General features: G+C 46.6%; 1 protein-coding gene across 4 annotated transcripts in view; it reads left to right on the top strand.

Annotated features, from left to right (window-relative positions):
* Positions 1-20618, top strand: part of LOC137425155 (E3 ubiquitin-protein ligase Hakai) — an 84013-nt gene that overhangs the window by 45970 nt on the left and 17425 nt on the right. For all 4 annotated transcript variants that reach the window (XM_068113292.2, XM_068113293.2, XM_068113295.2 and 1 more), the window contains exon 4: positions 17600-17683. In XM_068113292.2, coding sequence (XP_067969393.2) covers positions 17600-17683 — 84 coding nt within the window. The remainder of the gene's footprint in view (positions 1-17599; positions 17684-20618) is intronic.

The following is a 20618-nucleotide window of genomic DNA, read 5'->3' as shown; positions in this document are numbered from 1 at the left end:
AAGACACGAACAGCGCTGCCTGCCGGGTTTCGCCGCGGAACCGGGGTGGAGCGTGGATCGGAGCCGGGGCGCACGCTGTCCATCTGCCTGGACCTTCCTTCCCTACCATCATTACCCCTACGTGTAAGTCTTTGTGTCGTCCTGGGGCGTGATAATTAAGACTGTTTAAGACTGCACTGTGTTCTGCTTCTTCTTCTTCCCTTGTACATTCTTCCTTTCGTTTCCTCTTTAATTATTGTTGTTAATAAATTCCTGTGTTCTTCCTTTACACTTTGGTTTCTTCTTTCATTCGATCGTCTTAGTATTTTCTGTCCATTGGGTACCCGCGGCACGATTTGGCCAACCGCTCAGGATCGGGTTAGTCCTTTTGTTAATGGCTCGGACTTCAGATTGCTAACCGCTCGGCAAATTCCATTTTGTCCGTGGTCTGTGCGGGAATTATCTCCCTGCTTTGCGGAGAGATTGGCACTCAGGTATTTGGGACCTCCATTGACCAATCACCCTGGCCAGTCTCGACCGTAGAGGAGCGTTATGGTTTCCAGGATCGGGGGACGGCCAGCTTAAAAGACAAGGCGATTAACCCCCCCCCCCCCCCCCCCCTTGGTAACGGGAGTGCCGAACCCCGAATCCGCAACAATATATATATTCACAATGCTTCACTGCCTCACCGCCTCTCCACTTCACGGACCATGTTTTTCGGTTTTATATCTATTGAAGAGGATATTTTCGTCACACATACATACATACATACATACATACATACATACATACATACATACATACATACATACATACATACATACATACATACATACATACATACATACACACTGTTATGTCTGGGGGGTAAAGCAATATCTAGAGCCAGGTAGATCTGTATAGGTAGGTATTCGACTGTCACGATAGGGAATCTACCTGTAATAAGTTCTTCATGTTTAGGCGTTTGTCGGGAAAAGATGTATGATTGTGAATCTACCAGGAGATTAGTGTGATAGTTAGTTCGGGAATAATGAGTATAGCCCTTGTATGTCTCACCTAGTAGTCAAACCTTTGTCCATTATGGCACTGCAAACCACATAAACATTAGTTAGGACCTTTAGTACAACACTAAATTACGCCCTCCCCCCCTGACATGACTGAGGAAGAAATCAGGCTTTAACACCGCCACAATGGGCCGCCACCATTTACACCTCCGAAAGGCCTACCCACCTCGCATAGCACGTGCTATAACACAAGGACCACAGGGTCAAGGAGTGGGGAGAGGTGCAGTGGGCGTGCCCCTGGACGAGCCGGCGAGTCGTGGGAGGCTCTGATTGGCTGAGCAGTGCGCCAATGTGACGTCATTGGCCAGGGATATTATCGAGGGTCGGACGCCATTTTCACAGTGGAGATCGGATGAGCCCGGAGTTGGTGGAGTCTGAGGAGAATCGTTAGTATCCTAGTTGAGTTGGACCAGAGAGTCGAGTCGAGTTGAGTGCAGTTCGAAGGAGTTCACAGCTTGAGAGAGTCCCAGTGCGATCCTGAGTTGGCTTGTGAGCGTCCCAGTGCGATCCTGAGTTGGCTTGTGAGCAGGGTCCTGGCCCGGGTTGAGTTGGCTGTCGTGTGGAAGATCGCCGTCGAGGTGGTTGGAGCTCGCTCCTTTTTGCTGGGTGGATTCGCGCTAGCCTGCTGTGGGACCTCGTGGTGATCGGTGCTTGGTGCTCGGTGCTCAGGGCTTTGGAACTTGGAGCGAGGCGTGCCGCAGGATGAAAGGAGCCGGGTGTTGGACGGCAGCCACCAAGACGACAAGGACGAAATAAGGCCGTATCCGCGAATACCCTTTACATAAAATACATGTTATTTTCGTATTGATCTCCCCCGTTTTGTATTTGAGGTCTGGAGTGCGGGATCCCGATTTAGCTACCTTATTTTATTACCGGCGCGTGCTTTTTCAGTCTTTGCTTTTCATTAATAAATCGTTGTATTATTTTTGTACATATATCTGAACGCAGTTTTCTTGGGTGCTGGATTTTAATAGATAAGGCTGCGGGGCTCTCGCTGTGTCCCGCTGTTGCGGATTTGAGAAACCTGTGTTTTTTTTAAATTGTTGTAAGTGTCATGAATCTTGTTGTAAATATCGCCCTCCGTAGTGTAAAGGTCAAAGGTCGTCCTAGTTAATCCATATACATGCACATAGCAAATCATATATCCTTCTAAATGGTTATCTCCTTATTCTATGTAGTTTAAGGCTCTGTTCCCACTAGTTGACACTGCATTGCATCAGATGACATAAGATAGTTCCCTTCCATATTCCAAAGCCTCCATTGCCAACTGCATTGGGCGGGTTTCTGCAAAGCCTCCATTGCCAACTGCATTGGGCAGTTTTCTGCATTTGCCGCCATTGCCATGTGCTGTACCTCGGAGAAGAAAGGCGTGTCTCCACCTCGTCATCAGAGGGTGGAGCCAGGAGAGCCCTTGCCGACCAACCAAGCACGAGGGGTTTGGCTTGAGAGGGCGGAGAGAGAACGATCGGGGAGGTTCGCGAAGGTTCGAGGGTGTGGCCTATATAACCCGTGGCGGGACGCCCCCACCAGAGATGAGTCCTTGGAGAGCACGCGACGCACCTGAGAAAAGATGCGTGATCCAGGAGATGAGAGGGATGCGTCAGATGCGGCAGAGACGGGAGCTTGAACCACCGCAGCTTGAACCACAGCAGCTTGAACCACAGCAGCTTGAACCACAGCAGCTTGAACCACAGCAGCTTGAACCACCGTAGCTTGAACCATCGCAGCTTGAACCATCGCAGCTTTAACCACCGCAGCTTTGAGCTTTAACGGCGGCTGCTCACCTCGAGCACACCCCAACCGGACCCGCATCCTTCCCGCCCTGAGATCCCACCTCATCCGTCCAGCCACCCACCTCCTGCCAGTCGTTCCTGCCTTCATCCCCCGTGTAAGTCTGATTGTCATCCGTCTTTTATGTTGTCCTGGGGTTAAGTAAGATTGTATAGAATAAGCTAGTATTTGCACTGTCTTCCTCTTCTTCTTCTTCCAGTTACTTTTGTTATCTTTCCTTCTCCCTTGGTTCTTTTTGATTGTGTACAATAACCATAATTAGTAATAAATCCCTGTTCTTCCTACTTCGTCTTCTTCTTCACATTCGGTCGCTTTAGAGGTTTCCAAATTGAGTGCACGTGGCGCGATTCGGCCAACGCATATGAATCGGGTTTAGCCCCTTTGATAAACGGCTCACGCCGCAGTTCGCTTCGCTCGGCGCAACCAATCTATTATGCTGCGGCCGTGAGCAGGGGGGGGGGGGGGGGGGGTGTTTCCTTGCGTACCGGGAGGCGCTGGTATTTAGGTCATAGGACGGTTGGGCCTAATACCCCACCCAGCGCTGACCGGGCGTGATGTCATACCCTCAGGACCACGTCGGTCAGTCATAGACGAGGGGATTAATCCCCCCTCGATAAGGGGGAAAGAGGCCGACGTTGGGTTCCGCAACACCCGCCATTCCGCGCGTCATTAGAATCGGCTATTGAGTTTTCGCCTCGGGAGTTAAAGCCTCGTAATCGGACTCCGCAACTCTGATGTTAATCGCAGTTGCACAACAATACATACATACATACATACATACATACATACATACATACAGTCACGTGAAAAAGTAAGTACACCCCATGTAAAGTTTTGACTTTTTCAACATATTTCATCATACAGCTATTTGATCTTCATTTCAACAATATTGATAGATAAAGGTGATATAATATAACAAATATCATGAAACATTTACATTTGGTAGTCCATTGTATAATTTAAATAAACATTCATGCAAATTTCACATGTGGAAAAATGGATGCGTACACCCTTGGCTCTAATAGGTGGTATTGCCCCCTTTGGCAGAAACAACCTCAAGTAGGTGTTTCTTATAGCTGTCTACCAGTCTCTGACATCGACTGGGAGAAAATTTTGCCCACTCCTCCATGCAGAATTCTTTCAGCTGTGCGATGTTTGAGGGGTTTCTTGCATGCACAGCTCGTTTCAAACCCCCCTACAACATCTTGATGGGATTTAGATCCGGGCTGTGACTAGGCCATTCCAGAACCCTCCATTTCTTTCTTTTCAGCCATTCCTTGGTGGATTTACTGGTATGTTTAGGGTCATTGTCATGTTGCAAGGTCCACCTTTGGTTGGGCTTCAACACTGACAGATGGCCTCACATTATCCTCAAGCACCCTCTGGTACAATGAAGAATTCATAGTGGATTATATGATGGTGAGCTGCCCAGGCCCTGATGCAGCAAAGCTGCCCCGGCCCTGATGCAGCAAAGCTGCCCCAAACCATAATATTTCCACCACCATGCTTTGCAGTTCGTATCAGGTTCTTGTGGTCAAATGCTGTCTTTAGTTTTCGCCAAACATGTCTTCTGGTACTGTGGCCAAATAGCTCGACCTTTGACTCATCTGTCCAGAGCACATTGTTCCAGAAGTGCTGGTCTTTGCCGAGGTGTTCATTGGCAAACTTTAGTCTTGCCCAGATGTTCTTTCTGGACAGCAAAGGTTTCCTCCTGGCACACCTCCCATGCAGATCAAGTTTGTGCAGCCTCTTTCTAATGGTAGACTCATGCACTTTGACATCAACAGTGGCAAGAGCTACCTGCAGGTGCCGTGATGACATTCTGGGGTTCTTAGAGACTTCTTTCAGCATCTTGCAGTCTGCTCTCGGGCTGAACTTGCTGGGGCAGCCTGGCCTGAACAAGTTGGCAGTTGTTTGGAATCTTCTCCACTTGCAGATGATCTTCCGGACAGTCGAATGATTGATTTCAAATTGTTTGGAGATCTTTTTAAATCCCTTCCCAGACTCGTAGGCATCCATAACCTTCTTTCTGAAGGCCTCAGAGAGCTGTTTTGATCTAGGCATGGTGACGCCGCACACTTCAACAACAAAGAGCAAACCAAACTAAATGTCTGAGTTTTAAATAAGACAGGTTCCTCCAAGATCCTCTCTAACGATGTTCTAATCATTTGCACCTGAGCTGGTGCACCTGATTGTAATTTTAGGTATTTGAAGTAGTGATAAATGTAGGGGTGTATTTACTTTTTCCACATGCGAAATTTGCATTTATGTTTATTTAAATTATACAATGGACTACAAAATGTAAATGTTTCATGATATTTGTTATATTATATCACCTTTATCTATCAATATTGTTGAAATGAAGATCAAATAGCTGTATGTTGAAATATGTTGAAAAAGTCAAAACTTTACATGGGGTGTACTTACTTTTTCACGGGACTGTACATACACTACTGGTCAAAAGTTTTTATTGAAATTTACGCAGTTTAATGTCCAGTGAATAACCTGAAATGGTACATAGATAAGCAGTAAACTGCCCGAGGTAAAAAAAAAAAAGTTTCGGTTTGCAAAAACGGGAAAAGAATGTAAATTACACAGTTATATTGTAAAAAAAGACTTTCTTCAGGGAACAAGCAATGGGTTAATAACTTACAGCTGTTCTGCAGCAATGTAAGTAAATTAAGCCTTGAAAGTTGATGCAAACAATTCCTACAGGTGTCCCAACTTCTGCTGATTACTTGATTACAAACCCCCTGTCTGTATAAAAGCAGTATTGGAACAGACTGTTATTACACCCTCTGAAGCATTATTTGGACAATATTGCACTGCAGGAAGTAGTATATTGGAAACTGGAGGAAACTGACAGGAAGACGTATGGCAGACCCAAAGCCACAACAGAATCAGAAGACAAGTTTCTTAGAGTCAACAGCTTGCGTGATCGGCGGCTCAGAGGACAACAGCTTCAAGCACAGCTTAACACTAGTCGAAGTAAGCAAGTCTCAGTTTCAACTGTGAAGAGAAGACTTCGAGCTGCAGGTTTGACAGGTCGAGTGGCAGTAAGAAAGCCATTGCTAAGATGGCAAAATAAGAAAAAGAGGCTTGCCTGGGCCATGAAGCACCGCCAGTGGACTACTGAAGACTAGAAGAAGGTCTTATGGACCGATGAATCAAAATTTGAATTTTTTGATTCATCACGCAGGGTTTTTGTACGCCGTCGAGTAGGCGAAAGTATAGTTCCTCAGTGTGTGACACCAACTGTCAAACATGGAGGAGGAAGCGTGATGGTCTGGGGCTCTTTTGCTGGATCCAGAGTTGGCGACTTGCACAGAGTGACTGGCACCCTGAACCAAAAGGGCCTGCAATCCCCTGTGTGAGTGTGAATGAGACGGGCCCGTTGTCCCAGCGATAAGTTAAGACTGCATAAGGATTACTCTGTGTCTCTTCATCCTGGAACTGTAAATACGTGTGGGAATCATTAAATCAGTGTTCTTTCTTTCTTCCTGATTCGATCGTTCCCGTGATTTCTCCATTTGACTAAGCGTGGCACGAATGGAACCGCTTAAATCGGGGTCCATTAATTGAGACTGCGCGGATCACGTGTACGCAAACCGCTCGGCGTACTCCAACCTCACGTGGTTCGTGCGAGGCTTGCTACCTCGTTTCCGTGGCGGCGCGAGTACTTAGGTACGAGCGAGAATTTGGTCCCGAAACCCTATTTTGCGCTCGCCCGGAAAGGACGTAATAAGTCTCGGTTCCGCCAGGCCAGTAAAGACAAGGGGATTAATCCCCCCTTGATAAGGGGAAGAAGGCCGGCGAGAGAACCGTAACAATTGGTAGTCAGGAGTTGGGATTTGGAACCTGGGACAAAATTTTGGACACCAATTGTACATATTGGCCATAACAATTGGTGTCAGGAGTTTGGGATAGGACCCGAAGTGCGCTTAACGCACTCCAAATTACGAGTGACCAAAATTTAGTATTAAGAACCAAATTTAAATTCATGCCATGGCTAGCCAAAGCGGTCGAATGCCGGTGGGGGTAGAAGATGAGGTAGAAGAGGAGATTTAATCAATGACCCAGGACCCACGGGAAGAATTGGGAGAAGAGGAGGACATTGATGGGCCGGCCGTAGGGGTAGAACATGGCGGCGCCTCGCACGTGGCAGCGAGTGCCGAGCCCGCGGAGCCAGGGGACTTCCAATTATTTATGGCACAAATAAGGGCCTATATGATAAAGTCGGATCATAAAATGGATGCAATGGGTGAGCGGTTGGAAAACAAAATGGATATCCAAGAGGAAAAGATGGACGTCCAGAGTGACAAATCCACCCGGGAAAGGAAAGAATTGGGGGACAAATTCACCCGGAACATAAAAAAAATGGATGGCCAAATAAAAAAAATGGGGGAGGACTTTGGGCGCAAGCCGAGCGAGAAGGTCGCATTGGGACACGGCGGGGTAATAATGCGATGTGAGGAGAGCGGGGTCGAGCAGAGCGTGGCTAAATTGACCGAGGGAATAGAAATCGCGACTCGGGGTGTAAAAGAGCCAACGGCCGCCGAATTGGAAAAGCAAATTTTATGCGCGCCGGCGGTTGTCGAGGAAATAGAAGAAATAAAAGAAATAGTTGAAATTGGGGCCGAAGAGACGGCAGAAATAGAAAATGAATCGAGGGTAGAAATGGAACCTGACCAAAGTTTGCATTCGCACCGTGATGTCGGGCTTGCTAACCCCAATAAAGGTTTGCAGGTGCTGCCGGAGAAGAAGGTTCCTAAGGTGAGCAGGAATGTGGATGGCGGGAAAAGGTTTTTGGCACGCTTGGGGTATAGACGGAGCCCGGGCGCTCGTGGAAGGTCCTTTGTGCGATGTGTGAGGGTGAATGGTGCGCGTGTGAGAAAGAAGTGTGCACCGGAGCGCGAGTGTATGACGGAATGTGTCGGGGAAGAGTGTGTCGGAGATGAGTGTGAAACAGTGTGCGATGGCTGAGGAGAGTGAGTGCACACCAGAGCGTGTTGTAGAGAGTGTGCAGGAGTGCACACCAGAGCACGTGATTGGGTGTGTACCAGAAGAGTGCACACCTGTGGACGTTACGGAGTACATAACGGAGGGTGTGGGGTGACCGTGACCGATTGTGTTACGGAGTGTGTAACAGGGAAGTGTGCGGTAAAGGAGTGTGTGGAGGAAAAGTGTGTAATGGAGTGTATGGGAGGTGATGGAGCGCCGCGTTTTGCGAGTGTGGAATGGGTCGCGTGTGGTGAGAACGCGGCCCGAGCAGCGACGCAGTGTGTAATGGAGTGCATGGGAGGCGCTGGAGCGCCGCGTTTTGCGAGTGTGGAATGGGTTGCGTGTGGTGAGAACGCGGCCCGAGCATCGACGCAGACGAGGTAGCATTTAGGTAGGTAGCGACTACGCAGGTAGCGTTTAACGTGACGTATAGCCGACGCGAGCCCTGGGTGAGTGGGGTGCTTTGTGTGCTGTGGGGATCGGCGGGGATCGATGCCGCGGCGGTCTCGCAAGGAGCGCCGTGCGCAGTTCGCGCCGGGCCCCGCCCCGTATGGTCGGTGCCGCGCCTTGGCGGGAAAGGCGATCGGCACGGTTCGAGGGGGGGGGGGGGGTAAGAGAGGTCGGAGCCGTGCCCCCTGGCGGCTGCGATGCTCCGACCGTGGGCGGTTGGGCCATCGTGCATGGGACCGCAAGGCACCGCGCAGAGATGGCGCCTTGAACCTTGGCCCAACCAAGCCTCCTCCCCGGAATCGAAAATGCCGGACGGACCGAACCTACAGTAGACCAACCACCCGCATGCATCGCTCGGCTTTTCGAAGCCGAGCTGTGACGAAAATGTATTCCCACCCGACGAGGCTCGAGTATAGTGGACGGATAGCAATGGTGTTGGCGAATGGTACCCTGCATGGGGGAGTGGTGGTTTCGCCATTCCTCACACGACCTTGGGGCTCATGAGCATTAGATTATGGGGATGGCAGTGAAAGCTAGCCGAGGGCGGGCTAGGTTAATTGTTCGGGATTTAGATGACTTTAGAAGACAAGATGTAAGTAGTGACATTTGTACAGGTAGAGGGGACGTAGTTAGATTAGGTGGATGATCATGACAAGGGAGTGCTTAGTGTAAGGGAAGACGGGGAAGCACGAGTTCTAGGGGAAGTAGTCAGCTAGATGATGCTGTGTGTGTGAGGGTGGTGTTGAGCAAATGAGGAATTGGTTGAGAATCACTGTGTGTGTGTAGTAGTGTGTGAGGAATTGTGTATTGAGACAGATGGAGTGGTGTTTGGAGTGTATGGGAAACAGGTGTATGAGCACAAGAGGTGTGCCAGAGATTTGATGTAAGAGCACAAAAGGTGTGCAAATTTGGTGTGTGAGAGAAGTGGTGTGCGAGATAAATGGTGTGGAATGAGTAGTGTGGAATGCTTGGTGTTGAATGGAAGGTGTGGAATGCATGGTGCGAAGGAGTGAATGGGGGGAGATGGACCCCTTCACGGATACCCGGGGTGGGTAGTTTAAAGCCAGGTAGAGGGCTTAGGTAAATTGTTTGGATATTGACACCTGTGGTGCGGGACGTAGCAAGAAGTGCTTGGTTGGGTGCATGAGTCTATGAAATGGCTGGGCGTGTGGGTTTTTTTGGTCTGTATGGTTATTGGGGCACTCCGCCACTGGTAGTCTGTCGGGCAGGTGAGGCTGCAGGTAGGCTCTGGGAGCCAGTTAGGGTTGTGAGTAGTTGTTCAATGGGGCCCGAGGATCCAAAAGAAGGACCCGGGTAGCCCAACGCCAAAGAGGGCATCAGAGGGGTAGAGTGCCAGGAGGGGTCTTCCCTGGTTTAGGTAGTCGCAGGAGCAGGTAAGCTCGGGTGGCGACTTCAGTGGCGGAGGTGCGCAGGTATGTAGACCTGCTAGTGGAGCCACACGACCCAGCCCCAAAATTGTTCAAGGGCACACTGTGAAAAATTGGGGAGTGAGACCCAAATTCGGAAGAGCACCGCAGAGTGGTCAATGGGAATCAGGTTTTTAGAACCACATAGTTTAAAGAGGCCGATTGGCAGGGCATGACCCCGGGTAGTGTAAGTGAGTTCATGTCATTAGAGTAGTTAGGAAAAGAATCCCCTTCGCGCCATCCACATCCATTCACCGAGGATGACAAACCTCCACACCAGGACTCTGTGAAACTGATTTGAGTGAGTAAGACGCATCACGACGTAGAGTGACAATGTGTTTGTTCCATCTCTTCCTTCCTGGGAGGGATTGGAAGACGAATTTGGAACTAGAGGGGGATATGGGAGACGAGACGTAGAGACGAATTTGAATTTGTAAATACCAGAAAGGGCTAGGGTACTGTTAGTGTAAGCCGATGTGGGGGTGGGGGGTACGGACAGTAGGGAAGAGTCTGCTCTGCTCGCTCCTCCGCGCCCCTCGCGTTGCATTACCTTGTTTTGATGTGTACCTTTGCGACCTTTCCGTTTGCTGACTGTGCTTTATCTCTCCTCCCCACCCATGGACCCACTTTGGAGGTGGAGTAGTGCAGAAACATCAAACTGTGCAGCATCCCTGCTGCACTTCGCTACAACTGGCAGCACCCCCTGCTGCACTTTGCTACACCTGTGCAGCTGAACGGCGTGGCACTTTGCTGCCGTTTCCTTATCCTTTGTTGTGACTTTGCTGCACGTGTGCAGCACCCTGCTGCCACAAACACTTTGCACATCACATTACACATTATGGACCACACGTTCTGTGGCCTTACACTTTGCTGTGCAGTACTTTGCTGCAAATTTACCTTGCATCTTCGGACCACTGGTTTTGAGTGGCATCAATGTCACGCAGTTGGACCACATAGGGTTGGCCCTGCTGGCAAATCCAATAAAACGAACACGTGTTTTGTACATTTTATTATTGGTGTGCTAGGAAAGAAGAACTGGAAGTTTTATTGCATAGAAGATGCGACATGCAGGAAGCAAGAAGATGCAGGAAGACAGAAGATGCCAGACACCAGCAGCAAATGTGAACTTTTTGAAATGTGTTTTGTGTATTGGTGCGATGATGTGCTTTCTCTCCCCTCCAATCTTCTTTCCACAAAGAACAGGTCCTGGGTTATAGAACTGTAAATAAGTAGGTTTTGTGCTTGTAAATAATAGATGCTGCCCACCGGCTTTATGTGTAGTTTGAAGATAAATCCGCAATTCGGTTAGTTGTGGGCGTGAGTCTGTTAGAGTTAGTTACACAACGCAGTTGGTGGAACATATTTAGTGTCGTAAAACTGTCGCACACACGGGTTAGAATAAATGTTAGGGGGAACCACATCTAAGTGTCACACATAATTAAAAGTTAGTCCCAAGTCTTTCTCAAAACCGGTCGTTCCAGTGTTAGTAGGCTCGACTCGGGGACGAGTCTGACGAGGGAGGGGGGCAGTGTTACGGTTTTGAGGTTTGTACAGTGAGTTCAATAAATGTTAAAGGTTTGCCCCCCATAGATAGTCACACAAGCAACATGTAGCCTCATTTGTAGTATAGTTATTTCTTAGTATGTGTGAGAATAGGCCATTTCCTGTGTTAGTTCTGCATTGTGTAAAGACAGGAGAATAGGCCCTACTGCCACCGATCATCCTACGCCTGTAGCTTCAACCCCTTTTGCGTTAACGTTGGTTCATATTGGGCGAGTTAATACGAGGCAGGCAGAGGAGGATCGGGGCGGAGTCGAGGCGGAGCGGCAGAAGCGATGACGGTAAGCATGAGCCGCCAATCAGAGCTCAGAGGTGGTGGCATCAGAGGGCGTGGTGAGAAGAGTCTGGTGAGTTCCAGAAGGTTCGAGGGGCGTAGCTATAAGAACCGCTGCGCAAAAGCCCTCGACAGGACTTGCACCAGTTACGGGAAAGGACTTGCACCAGTTACGGGAAAGGACTTGCACCAGTTACGGGAAAGGACTTGCACCAGTTACGGGAAAGGACTTGCACCAGTTACGGGGAAGGACTTGCACCAGTTACGGGAAAGGACTTGCACCAGTTACGGGAAAGGACTTGCTCGTTGGATAATTTGCACGGGAGAAGGACTCGTTGAACTTCCAGCCAGAACGCGCGGTGCTTGATGAGCTTGATGAGCCTTGCCGCACTTGCATAAGAATGGCTGAGTAACCGCCCTTTGCCGTAAAAGTCCGCCCCTTTGCCGTTCCGCCCGATATCTCCTTCGTTCGAGAGACGCGCTCCGAGCCCCTGTCTTCGCCTGCTGCCATCTTCGCGGGACGTGCTGGGAACCGTGGAGAGCTGGACGAGGACCATCCCTGGACGCGTTGGGGAACACCTGCCCATCTGCAATCCCCTGTGTGAGTGTGAATGAGACGGGGCCCGTTGTCCCAGGGATAAGTTAAGACTGTATAAGGATTACTCTTTGTCTCTTCGTCCTGGAACTGTAAATACGTATGGGAATCATTAAATCAGTGTTCTTTCTTTCTTCCTGATTCGATCGTTCCCGTGATTTCTCCATTTGACTAAGCGTGGCACGAATGGAACCGCTTAAATTGGGGTCCATTAATTGAGACTGTGCGGATCACGTGTACGCAAACCGCTCGGCGTACTCTAGAGTCCCTGTATATAGAGAGTTGTGTCAACTCAAATTTGGACGCCATTTTGTGTCTAAGTGTGTCGGATTAGATATACATGTACATTCGCGATATGGGGTGATATATTCTAAACCTGCTAAAAAAAATTTTACTACACATATTTAGTCTTATTATTACATACAGGTGATATTTGTTTTGTCAAAAACTCAGCTATTGCCGTGAAAAAGAGCTGTGTGATGATATTAAAAGTGGTATGGCAATGCATATTACAAGCCATGATTTTGTAATAAATAAAACAATTCTTCCATTGAGATTCATTTGAGGAATCAATACGTTCATGAGTGGAGTAGGTGTGGTCGGACAAGTTTGGTAGATGTAGTCTCTCAGTTCTGGACGGTCCACGCTTCTTGGGGGAGTTGCGCAGCTTCACGGGTTTCCGGTAGCTAAATATTGTTGGAACTGCAGAGCACTTCAACCTCTTTTTGTCATCAGCTCGCCCCCTCTCAAACTGATTCACATCGAAATGTTCCTGCAATCATACAATGAGTGTCCTTGATGTATTTATTTATTGAAATTTTTATTCTAACACAACACAGTTTAATTTTAATGAGCTGTCATGTACTAGTACTTCCACAACAGAAAATCACATGGACAATCTTCCGGAAGATGGCCAGACAAATCGCTAGCTCTATCGACCACATGTATATTGATATCAAACAGGGATAACAGCTTTTGAAAGTTGAGCCAGTTTTAAATGTGGGTACACAAATACACCTGTTTTACTGCATTAATCACCTAGAAATATTGTATGTTTTGGGAACGATAGCTGTCACCAGGTTAAATATATAGGGATTGTCCAATGTGCAAAATCTTCCATCACTACAATTTGGCCATAAATCCCGGGGTGGGAAATATTTGAGCAAATATGCCACAAGACGCATGAGCACTGTACAAAGCAAACAATAACTCGTCAAATTTTGGACGTATGGATGGCTGCACAACCCGCAAAAACATTGAGCAGGTCCCCCCCTAAAATTGCTTTTATGATTGCCGATTAGGCTAAAGATTTTAAACCAAAAAAAATAACTTGCCTCGGAATACGTTTTGAATGGACGGACAGACAACTGAAAACAAAACGGACCATGGGTTTCCCACCCCTATAAAATCAAAATTAATTCCCTCTGAAAAAGTACAGTGACATTGCCCGCAGACTACCCAACCGCAGACCAGGCAATGTCACTGTACCGGGACATTTCATCAATCAATGACAATATGCGGTCCGCTAGGACTACCCGAAAAAAATTGAGCAGGGTTCTTCCCACGGAAATGCATTTTTGGTCAGCTCCTTGAAGATTATAAACAAACACAAATCACTTCCCTTTAAAAGGGTTTTCAACGGACAGACAACCAAAAAAAAACCGAGCAGATACAATTGCTTTTGAACATCGATCATCAAGCGGCGTGGGCCTACCTGGCAGAGTCTCGAGGAGTCGATCGCTTTCCAGCTCTTTCGTCTGACTTTCGCTTCCCAAATTTGTCTTCTGACTTTATCACTTGGAAATCTATACATCTTATATTTCCCAGATTGGTTTGAACAACCAAAAGCAGAACAACCAGTCATTTTGTTTGGCAATAAACAACACTCCCGTACCAAGCTGACGTTCACGTACGGTGAAGTTAGGCACAAAATGGCGCCACGAAATCACGTGACCAGAAATCTCGGGTCAGCGCATGGCGCAACTCTCTTTATACAGGGACTCTAGCGTACTCCAACCTCACGTGGTTCGTGCGAGGCTTGCTACCTCGTTTCCGTGGCGGCGCGAGTACTTAGGTACGAGCGAGAATTTGGTCCCGAAGCCCTATTTTGCGCTCGCCCGGAAAGGACGTAATATGTCTCGGTTCCGCCAGGCCAGTAAAGACAAGGGGATTAATCCCCCCTTGATAAGGGGAAGAAGGCCGGCGAGAGAACCGTAACAATATATATATATATATATATATATATATATATATATAATTACTGTATATTATACACATACACAGTGTCCCATAAGTCTGTGGCCACCCTCCTGATCCATCCCATTCACTCCCCCTCTGGAACCATAGTGCAAAAGAATGGTGGATACATTGAACACATTCTGTGAATACAAGCCGTCCAGACTTGTGTGACACCTTGGTATACAGTGTATCCTATAAGTCTGGATGGCTTGCATTTACAGAATGTGTTCAATGCCTTGGAGAGGTTTCACCGGGGTCACATGGTGCGAAAGCAAGAGGACAGATCATGACCCACTCGTGACATGCTGAAATTGGATACGGCTGAGCAACTACTTTGTGCACATCGGACTTGAACTTATATACTTACTTATCCTCTTCTTCCCAATGGGACACAATACTGGACTTGGACTAGAGCCAATTAATTGGGGAATTACAATCTCCCAGACAAACCTACGTGCATCCAGTGTTGGACCAATGGAGAAACAGATGGCCACAGACAGATCAGAAATAGAGTTCAACAAGAGTGAATTTATTATTTGCAAACGAAAGGTGTGATGCATAATGCTGCATCATTGCAGGGGGAGTTCAAGGATTTTAATGTGCACAGCAAGGGCATTCAAAATGAATCAAAAAGGGTGGATGCAAGAACAATGTACAAAAGAATAATCGCGAGCAATGGATGGTGCAGGCGATTTACAACAAAGAAAACGGATGAGGAGCAGAACGTATCACCATGCCTTACCTACCATCTTGTACGCAAGACATGGGTACCCAATCAGACCATCTGTGGAAAGGAGATAAGTACAGAGAGAGAGAATGGACAAGGTATGATTGGCCTCTTGGCTCACCGGTGGGGGGTGGGGCGGGGCATCGTGCCCCCAGTACCCGAACGCTAAGGGGGGGATGGGGGGGGGGGGGGTTAAGGGGAGTAATACTGGGTGTCGAAGGTGTGTGGGGTGAGTGAATGCAAGAGGAAGCTGACCACATGACCCACTGCCTTCCGAACGACAGTTCATTCTTATGGAATGTTTTCACCATCGCCAAACTTGTGGTTCATCTGCGGAACACGTCCGGTACAACTACGGACTTGGCATCTGGCGATATTGCTGCTCCACTTGTGTTACGTGTGCTTTTGGTGGTGCTCAAGGTGGCTGGGCATCTTCCCTATTCTAATCCTGCAGGTGCAGTTAGCTGCTACCGATGTATTGTTGCAAAATTAAAATTCAAGCAATAGCTGCTGAAAAATGGACAATATGTTACAGCCCTCAACATTTTAGATTACGTAAAATGTCATGTGGCAAAGTGCAACTCGCAAACAACTGCTTGTGAACGTTGGCGAGAATAACATTGCATGATTAAGGAGTCGTGGACGATGTGTAAGAACTCATATTCACAGACTAGATAATGTTGTACAACCGCAGCCTTTGTATGTGTGGTAATGTGAATATCTGTAAGATTGATTGGACAGTATTGATCAATACTCGGAGATGTTATCCGCAATCTGGTTTACCATTTGTGTTATTATTCAATGCTCGCTCACTTAATATGTTTAATGGTTTTGAAGCTACTTTATATTCTCATTATAGGGATGATCACTTAATTGGTGTCACTGTAATCTGGTTTTCATCTGCAAATCCTGCGTCTGCATGTCATCTGCCACTTTTTCAGCAATTTCATCGTGGCAGCAGCAACCGTTTGGGTGGAGGTGTTGTTGCTCTCTGTGGTTGTGAGAACATTAATGTGAAGGAACATTTTAGAGACCTTGTCTCTCATCTCAACATCTTGAAGTATTAATGCATCTAAGATCTTCTGGTTCTGTTTGTCTGTTGAGAAACATTTACGTTTTTGTTCTTTATTCATCAGTTTGTTCACCTCTCAAAAACCTTGGTGTTGTCATTGAGAATAATTTCAAGTGGCATCAACAAGTACAATGTCTTGATAGTAAAACTTCGTGGTGACTTTACATTTTGGACAAATTGAAGAAAAATGGAGTCAAGGCTGATTATCTGGTTTTGATCTATAAAATGTATATTCGTCCGATGCTTGAATTTGGAGCACCTGTGTGGCCTTTTGGCATTACTGTTGCCCAAGCCCAATATTGAACGTATCCAGAAGGGAGTGTTACGAATGATTGTTTTTTTCCGAACATTTTGCCCTATGGTGAACTTTGGAACACTATTGATGTTGCCTCATTGTTACAGGCGTAATATAATTATCACACGATTTGCAAAATCCTTGCTCACTCCTGAGCGGTATCGTCATCTTGGAGGGGGGAGAGGGGGAGGAGTGAGGGGATGGTTATTATTACTAATTTTTTTTTATGCCGTGAAGCCGCTTCAATATTTGGCTATGTCCCACCGTTTAGACCCACCGTTTAGAGGCCATTTTTCCCCGCAAAGCGGGGGTTGGCCTTTTTCGTGGACCGTGGTTGTTGTTGTTTTTTGCTCCCCTTTTTGAAGCAATGTTTTACGGCCGGATGCCCTTCCTGCCGCCAACCCTGGTTGTCGCCTTTTTACGACACACAGGGAATTACCAGTGAACTGGTACTCAATTTGCCGACCTCGGAAGGATGACAGGCTGAGTCAACCCCCCTGGCGTTAATTCAGCGATCGACCGGGATTTCGAACCCAGGATCCTTGGATCCTAAGCTGGCACCCTAGCCGCTAGCCCAACACCAGGCTATGTCCGTACGTCAAAAATGAAAAAGAACCTTTCTAACCCACCATGTTTAATTCTAAAGGGTAATTCTAATGGGTTCTAAAGGGTGATGTTAAAGATTAATTTATATGCTTTGCCTATGCCTTATTAAAAATGCCAAACTGAACTGCTTCCTTTGGACATGAGTGTGATTTTTAAATTTTTATTTTTTATTTATTCTGTGATAACATTCATATTATTAGGCTATTATCATTATTGCTGTCATACCATTTTAACACAAAAATGTCCTCCAAAGGTGAAATGCTCGAAGTCTGCATCTTCTTCGTGTGATGGATGGATAGAAGCATGTTAATATTATTGTTAGTTTGTCATAATGTTGATGTTATTATCATGCTGTTATTGTTGTAATTAGAAGGGACCTTTGAAAACACCATGATAAGTATTGTAAGACTTCACGTGTAATCTACCCAAAGCTTCATTGTATTTTGTTACATGGAGAACAAGAACTTCATGTGCTCTGGCTAGATCACAAGTTACCCTACTTTGTATTTTCTCTCTGCAGATCAACATTCTGGGTCGAAAAGAAGAAACACCGGTTCACTTCTGTGATAAGTGCGCCCTTCCAATAAAGATTTACGGTCGAATGGTGAGTATATGGAGAAGTGAAATCGGCGTCTGCTGATGCTCTGTTTCCTGCCATTATGACATTTATTTCATTTATTGGCACGATTGACACGTTTTTGAAGAAAACCACCGTTTAGAGGCCATTTTTCCCCGCAAAGCGGGGGTTGGCCTTTTCGTTTTTGAAGTTTGAAGCATAGTGAACGCATACGTTCACGTTTTTGAAGCATAGTGATTTTCACAAATGCTGTCATTTTACTTCTTTAGAAAGCTATAATAACAAGAAAGAGCAAACAGAGATTGCAGACACTCGCCAGGACGTGCTTATGTGGTGTATTTTGTGTGGTGTTTGTTCGGTGCCGTGTTTGTGTGGTTTATTGACAACATAGATTTTATGTTCAATCCAATATGGCTGCCGAACAACCACGTGACAGATGACGTCGTCTATTTAATTCAAATTTAATGTACAATGTTTGTGTAGATCATGCTCAAGAAATTTCAAACTGATTGGATCAAGTGTTCTACTTTTCGTTCTACTTTCGTTTTTAGTGTTCTAAAAAAAAAAAAAACCGTTCGGCTATTCGTCATCCAGTGGTCTTCATCGCTGGTGACAGGACAAAATAATTGTTTTTTGCCCTGTCTCTCAATGGTGAAGAACCATGTATAAAATTTTCGGATCCAATCCTGTTCCGGATCTTCACCAATATATACACAAAGAATTAAGTTAAGCACCCCCCCCCGTTTTTTTACAACCTCGCACATTACAAGTTTGTTGTCGTCAAAACAGTGTAATATTCCCATGATATTGCTATATTTTCTGGAGAAGTGATATTATGGTCACATAAAAACATAACAATCATGCCGTTTTCAATATTTTATTCTGAATAATTTAAGGTGAAATTTTTTGGGAATTTTAGGCATATTTTCACCTCAATTTAAGTATGGAGCTATAGGTCCATCACGGACAGTGTGGATGACGTTTATGTTTTCTAACGTACAGTCATTGTTCTGAGAAGACCTCTAGCGATCGTTGCGTCAATAACGTGTGTAGGACCCACGTGATCGGATCACTGACTCAACCAATCACATTTTTTCACTTTGATCACTCGATTTCATCAATGGATAATTGCTAATGTCATACCAATCATTATTTGATCTCACATACCTTAGAATATATGCCAATGTATACATATACACAAAGAATATATATTAGGGGGTGCTTACCTTAATTCGTTGTGTAGGGGTGCTTAACTTAATTCTTTGTGTATATAAATCATTTCATGCTTGTCACCTACCCAAGCTCTCCACCAAATTTTGTCTGAATCTGTCCACAACTTTTTGATCCCGTTCACAAAGAAACAAACAGACAAACAGACGGGTGAAAACATAACCTCCATCCACCTTTGGCTGTGGAGGTAATTATATTTGTGTTGTTGACAACAAATCACTACAACCTCGATTATATGATCTTCACAATGTATATTACTCGACCTTTCCGTGAAAAAAAAATCCATGCAGTGTATTAGCACAAGACCCAATCAATGGTTGAAGGCCAATTATCTGGTTTTATCTGGGGCCATTTTAAGAGGCGACTAAGAGGGTTGGCGTCAGGAAGGGCATCCGGCCATAAAAACATTGCCTCAGAAAGAGAACCATGCCAATTACAACTACATATAGGCAGGGTACAGCCCGAAGTGGAGATCGGTTTCTGGGGTTTGGGACATGGAATGTAGGGACAATGACAGGGAGATCAGGAGAAGTGGTGGAAGTATTGGTCAGAAGAAGAGTAGACATATGTTGTGTGCAAGAGACGAGATGGAAGGGAAGTGGTGTGAGAATGGTTAAGGGTAGGCAGGGACAGAAATACAAGTTTGTGTGGCAATCGTGCCCGGAGGGCGTGAATGGTGTTGGTGTCCTGTTTTCTGAGGAGTTTGTAGACAGTGTGGTGAGTGACTAGAGTGAGTGATAGGTTGACGATGGTGAAAATGATGATTGGAAAGTTATTGGTGAACGTCATCTCGGGATATGCTCCGCAGGTTGGTCGGAGCGATGAAGAGAAGGACAAGTTCTGGTGTGCGATAGAGAAGCTGATGGAAAATGTGAAAGATGAGGAAGTTGTTGTGGTAGGAGGAGACCTAAATGGACATGTGGGAAGGAGTATGGACGGTTTGGAGGGAGTTCATGGGGGTTATGGATATGGTGTGAGAAATGGAGAAGGTGAAAGGATTTTGGAGTTTGCTGATGGAGCTGATTTGTTGATTTGTAATACTCAGTTCCAGAAAGAGGATAATAAGCTTGTTACATACACGTCAGGTGGGTCAACGACAACCGTTGACTACCTGATGGTGCGTAGGCGAGATAGGGGGCACCTCCGGGACACAAAGGTGATCCTGGCCGGGGGAGGAGGCTGTTTCACAGCACCACTTGGTTGTCTGCGACATAAGGGTGAAAGGTGCGAGGAGAGCTCGGCGGTGAAGTACCAACCGAGAATGAAGGTGTGGAGGTTGAAATAGGTGACGGTAAGGGTGGCAATAAAAGAGAGGCTGAGTAGGGTAGAGGATGATGTGGTTGAGCTTGAACGTGGTTGGGTGTCAATGAAAGATAGTCTGTTGGGAGCTGTTGGTGAGCTATGTGGATGGACAAAAGGACCACCGAGGCACTCAGAAACATGGTGGTGGGATGAGGAAGTTGGAAAGAGGATGGACGAGAAGAGGAAGAAGTTCAAGGAGTGGCAGAAGGCGAAGGGTACGGGAGCAGAAAAAGCAGAGCATGAAAGTTATAAGGCAGCCAAGAAGGCTGAAAAGAGAGGTAAGGTGGTGCGTAGGCGCAGGAGGCATGTAAGGCGCAGGAGGCATGTAAGGCGCAGGAGGCATGTAAGGCGCATGTAAGGCGCATGCCTCCTCCTGCAAAGGCGCAGGAGGCATGTAGGAAAATGTTCGGAGAATGCTTGGATTCGGAAG

This window comes from Myxine glutinosa, chromosome 4 (genome assembly GCF_964187855.1).
Source record: "Myxine glutinosa chromosome 4, kmMyxGlut1.1, whole genome shotgun sequence".
NCBI lineage: Eukaryota > Metazoa > Chordata > Myxini > Myxiniformes > Myxinidae > Myxine > Myxine glutinosa.
This window is presented reverse-complemented; position numbering and strand designations above follow the sequence as displayed.